This window comes from Ammospiza nelsoni, chromosome Z, assembly GCF_027579445.1.
Source record: "Ammospiza nelsoni isolate bAmmNel1 chromosome Z, bAmmNel1.pri, whole genome shotgun sequence".
Classification (NCBI taxonomy): domain Eukaryota; kingdom Metazoa; phylum Chordata; class Aves; order Passeriformes; family Passerellidae; genus Ammospiza; species Ammospiza nelsoni.
The window spans coordinates 35,307,051-35,312,143 of record NC_080669.1 but is presented as its reverse complement, the minus strand read 5'-3'; the positions used below and the strand labels follow the sequence as shown (position 1 = coordinate 35,312,143).

Below are 5,093 nucleotides of genomic sequence, written 5' to 3'. Positions count from 1 at the left end.
CCCCGAAAGCAACCGCATTTGGGAAGGGATGGGAGAAAATTAAACGCAAACAGCTCCTTTCGGGTCTCACCGGTTTCCAGGGATGGATCTATTCTCCCGTGAAAAATAAAATCCGGCTGCAGTGGAGATGAAGAGGGTAAAAGTGAGAAGGGGCCAGGCTAAATTCCCATACATGCCCTACGGGGAGAAAGACGCCGGGTTGCTAACTAGTGAGGTGAGGCAAACAATAACAATGACTTTAAGGTCCAAGATTTTAGGGTAGGAGCAGGGCTTTTAAGCTGTTAGGACAGGATTAAGTGGTAAAACAGGAATAAAATGTCTCGGGGGAAAATGTATAGACATGTCAGGAAAGATGTTGAAATGTCGGGTCTTGCCATGCGGGCAATACGGGAATTAGCTTCCCAAGATGCACGATATTAATGTTGCTGCCACCATAACTTCTAGTTTCTCAGAGGAAGGTGAGTGCTTCAGATAATCATCTGAAAGTTTTTAAAAACCACGCGCTTTCTGGGGAAGCTTGGCCTGGCCAAGAATTGTGGCTACTTTTTAGCTTCTTTACCTTTGATAATGCTTTTCACTTGACTGACCTTGATCAGGTATAAAAACTGTCAAATACAGATTACTTGAGAGTGGGTTTGAAATTAATCTTTTCCTTCGCCCCCTGAAAGAGATTATAAGCACACATTTAAAAGCTTTTTATCTTTCCCCACCCCTTCCTCTTCACCACTTCTGTCTGCAGCAGCTGAGTTGGAGGCAGACAAACAAGCCTGATGTCAAAACCAGCACCCCCACGGCAGAAGTGGGGCGCGGGGGCACCGCCGGTCGGGTTCTGCCCCAGCGCTGCAGCAGCAGCAGCAGACCCCGGGGAGTCCGACCCAACGCAACAATCTGGAAGGATGGGCTCAAAAAAAGCTTTTCCATACACAGCTTTACGTATAGTAAGGCTCTTTCAACCTGTTTGTTAATATAGGCCATAGAAGTCGGACTAATAATTTTTACGCTGGCACCTCTTATAGCATCTCGCTAATTGTGCTCCGAAGTGCTGATGCTGAGCAGCGTTTCTTCCAGCTCTAGCGGCAGCTTAGCAAGCAATCGTCCCTTTTTCTCGCTCAAATCTACAGCGAGAATAATAATACTCGCTATAATAACTCGCACTACGTTTGGAGGATGGATAGGAATTGTTGCACTGTTCATTGATTCCTACTAATGAGCCGGTCTGAACCAACACTGGCGCGAAGTAGTCCATCTGTAAGCGTACAGATGATGCTTTGGCTGGTTCTTTACGTGTTTTCTATGAGCCGCATCGTGGCGAGTAGCAAGAATTGACAGTAACGATTTGGAGAGGAGAGTGTAGGATTTTTTGCCTCTTGGTTTTGTGCTAGTCTTTGCGTAGCTTCTTACACATAATGACAGGAATGATAAAAAAAATATGTCAAAGGGCCTGTGTTTCCCGCTTGCTGCCTCGCGGGGCTAGCTCGAGGGCCATTTCTCCAGGGCGCTTGACTCGACTTGCCATGGGGACGAGGAAAGACCTCTTCCCGTTTTCCACCTCCCTGTGGTGCGGTCCCCTCGGTCGGCGTTCGCGCCTGCTGCTGTAAGCCGGGCTGTGCGGGAGCGAGGGGTCAAGAAGGAGAATGGATAGGGGGGCTATGAAAGGGGTGGAGGGAAGCTGGAGTGGGAGAGGTGGGAGGAGGAAGCTTTCCTGCTCGGGCCACTGTTTCCTGCCCTATGGAGTGCGCATCTCGGTCTCATACGGAGTTTCCTCAACTCCCTGGCTCCACCTCACCCTGATAAGGAGATGTGAGTGAGAGGGGAGTCGGGAGCCGTTTCTTGCTCCTTTTCCATGAGACGCCAAGTCCCCAAGCGGCCGTCATGTGACAGCAAGAGAGCAGGAGCTGCGGGGGTCTCGCGGCTCGGGCACCATTACAAAACCGCGCCGGAGCGCACCAGCCCCGCCAGCAGCCGCGGCGGTCGCCGCCCCGCTCGCCTCCTCTCCCCTGGCGCTCGCCTCTGCCGCAAACTTTTGAGGGGACATCAGACTGAGCGGTGAGAGGGATGTTTTTATTTCCTTCTTTCCTGTCCCTGCAGACGTCCGGGGTAATTTCGTGCTCTCGAGCCCTTGGTGCCTGAGGAGCATCAACTCCAGCCGAGTGAGCCAGGCGGCAGGGGGGAAGCCCGGGAGATTCAGCAGCCTCCAGGAGAAAAGCGGGACGCCAGTGAGGCCCGGGACCTCCTCCTGGCACCCGAGCCCCCGCGGCCTGGGCGGCAGCTGTCTCTCCCGCAAGCTGAGGGGCAGCTAGGCGAACGCGTCCCGCGGGGAGAGGCTGCTGAAGAAGCCGCGCACGGAGCTCGCTGCCCGGCCGCCGGGAGGTCGCTGTCGCGTGTGGCCCAGAAGCTGCCTTTGCAGCAGGGCAGGTGGCGCCCAGGATGTAGAGGCGGCGGCGGAGCAGGGCAGTGAAGTCCCCGGATCCCAAGCCCGCCGTGCGTGGTACTGAGCAGCGCCCAGCCCGGAGCGGCGGGATCGTGCGGCCGCGGGAGTGCTGTGGCGGGGAGGCGATGCCCAGGCCGGGGAAGAGTTCGTACAGCGACCAGAAACCGCCCTACTCTTACATCTCCCTGACGGCCATGGCCATCCAGCACTCGGCCGAGAAGATGCTGCCCCTGAGCGACATCTACAAGTTCATTATGGAGCGGTTCCCTTACTACCGGGAGCACACCCAGCGTTGGCAGAACTCCCTCCGCCACAACCTCTCTTTCAACGACTGCTTCATCAAGATCCCGCGGCGACCCGACCAGCCGGGCAAAGGCAGCTTCTGGGCGTTGCACCCGGACTGCGGGGACATGTTTGAGAACGGCAGCTTCCTCCGCCGCCGCAAGCGCTTCAAGGTGCTGCGCCCCGAGCATCACCTGCCCGGCGGCGGCGGCGGGGCGGGCGGTGGCGGTCCCGGCAAGCCCGCGGCGCCCACCCCGCACATGGTGCACTACTTCCATCCGCACCCGCCACCGCCGCCGCCCCCGGGCAAGGTGCCGGGGCTGGCGGGCTCCGACGCGGCCGTGGCTGCGGCCGCCGCCGCCGCGGTGGGAAGGCTGCCGCAGTTCTCGCCCTACGGGAGCAGCCAGCCCTCGGGCTTCAAGCATCCCTTCGCTATCGAAAACATCATCGGCAGAGATTACAAGGGTGTGCTGCAGGCCGGCGGGCTTCCGCTGGCCTCGGTGATGCACCACCTGGGCTACCCGGTGCCCAGCCAGCTCAGCAGCGTGGTGAGCTCCGTGTGGCCGCACGTGGGGGTGATGGACTCCGTGGCCGGTGTGCCCGTGTCCCCCGACTACGGACCCTTCGGCATGCCCGTGAAGGCGCTCTGCCACCCGCCGGCACAGACCATGCCCGCCGTCCCGGTGCCCATCAAGCCGGCGCCGGCGCTGCCCGCTGCCTCGGCCATCCCTGCCCTCACGGTCGCCGCCTCGCAGATCTGCCCCGCCGCTTCCCCGGCTGCTGCATCGCTGCTGGAACAGACCGCGAGCAACAACCCCGAGGGCAAGAGCTCCCTCCACTCCGTCCTGGTGCATTCCTAAAGCGCAGGGGCTCGGGGGAGAGAGGTCCCCAAGCTGCCGGGGGAGTGGACGGGGGGATCCGGGGCATGCTTGCAGAAACCCGATCGATCTCATGACTATACCCCTACTGGTGTCTGTGTTTATAACGTGTACTATCAGATTATTTGAGAGGCAGGTCGCAGGTAAGATCTTTTATCGTCGTTAAATGTCATTAGTAGCGGAGAGGCGATGTGAAAAACCACAGCCGGGGCCGAAGGGGCTGGCTCGGAGAAAAGGGCAGAGAACGAAGTTCTCCCGCCACCCCGCCAGCCCGAGGCACGGGGTGCCGTGCAGCCTGCGCTCCCCGCCGAGCCCCTGTCCCGGGGCAGTCACCCCGGAGGGCCCGCGAAACCCGAGCTCCGAGAGGAGAGGTGCTGCAGTCGGCCGGCGAATAGGGAGCGCAGAAGGATAAAACCCCTCGGAAGTCTGCTTCTCCCTCTTCCACGAGAGACAGGAATCCGCTGCTCCACCGTCCTGTAGATCTTGCTGTGAAAGGGGTAGGCAAAGTGGTTACCTCAGACCCTGGCGAGCTCCGGGGCCCCACGACATGTAATGCTTGCTGCTTAAAGAGTAAACGTTAAATATTTCGATTAAGTAGTGGGAATTTAAATGACAACGGCATTGACGGCGAACGGTTCCTTTAACTAACGATCGCTTGCGCTTCCCCTTCACACTTTTATAACCCATCCTGTAGTACCTTAGAAGGGACTGAAGCATGATCTGGCCTCTCAAACTCTGTGTGAGTGTCCGAATTCCCTGGTTTCTCATTAAAATAAAAAGAGCCCGGCGATTCGTAGATTGTGCTTTTCACATCACCTTTCACTGCTCACAGACACCACTATTTTGTACGTGTTTGCTTGGCGTTTCTTCCACGTGAACGTGATCGCAAAAACCTGCGGGGAAAGGGGGGAAGATGAAGAGTGAAAGAGGTTGGGGAAAGTGGGGGAAGACAACAGGAAAATGGTTAAAAAGTTATTCGGGAAAAGCACTTTACTGAAAAGAACCTTCCAATAGACGAGAAGTCTGTGCAGAGGGATCAGAAGTCAGAGATCAGAAGTCAGAGATTTACGTGCTGGGCTGATGAATCCTGGCTGGTTTGTGAGTGATTGCTGCCGTACCCTGTCTGCCCAATGCTCATTAAAGCCAATCCATCTATTTGCTTCTGCTGGTGCTGCTATTTAAAAACTCGCCTTTCACTTTGGTTAAGAAACGTGTGCTTGTAGCGTAAGTTTTCGCTCCCTCTCCCCAAACTGATAAAAGTATCCAAAAGTTTTTTCGGCGGCAAGACAAGGGGAAGAAAAGGAAAGAAATCTCTTACAGGTAAATTTCCTGCTATAGAGGCACGGCGGTCTGCCCGCAGCTCACGGGCGAAGAGCCGGCGTTCGAGCGTGACAAGAGGGAACCGGCTCGGAACCCGATCCCACTGCAGGCAGTTGAGGTTTTGCCAGTTTCACCTTGTGCTGGATCGCACCTGCTTCCTTGGTTTTATCCGCTCACACCGG

At 56.9% G+C, this 5,093-nt stretch overlaps 1 protein-coding gene across 1 annotated transcript; it reads left to right on the top strand.

Annotated features, from left to right (window-relative positions):
• The first annotated feature begins 2,556 nt into the window (after positions 1–2,556).
• Positions 2,557–3,573, top strand: LOC132086938 (forkhead box protein B2-like). Its single transcript, XM_059492911.1, is given in 3 exon segments — positions 2,557–2,929; positions 2,932–3,008; positions 3,097–3,573. Coding segments are annotated over 3 exon segments (927 nt in total).
• Positions 3,574–5,093: the final 1,520 nt, after the last annotated feature.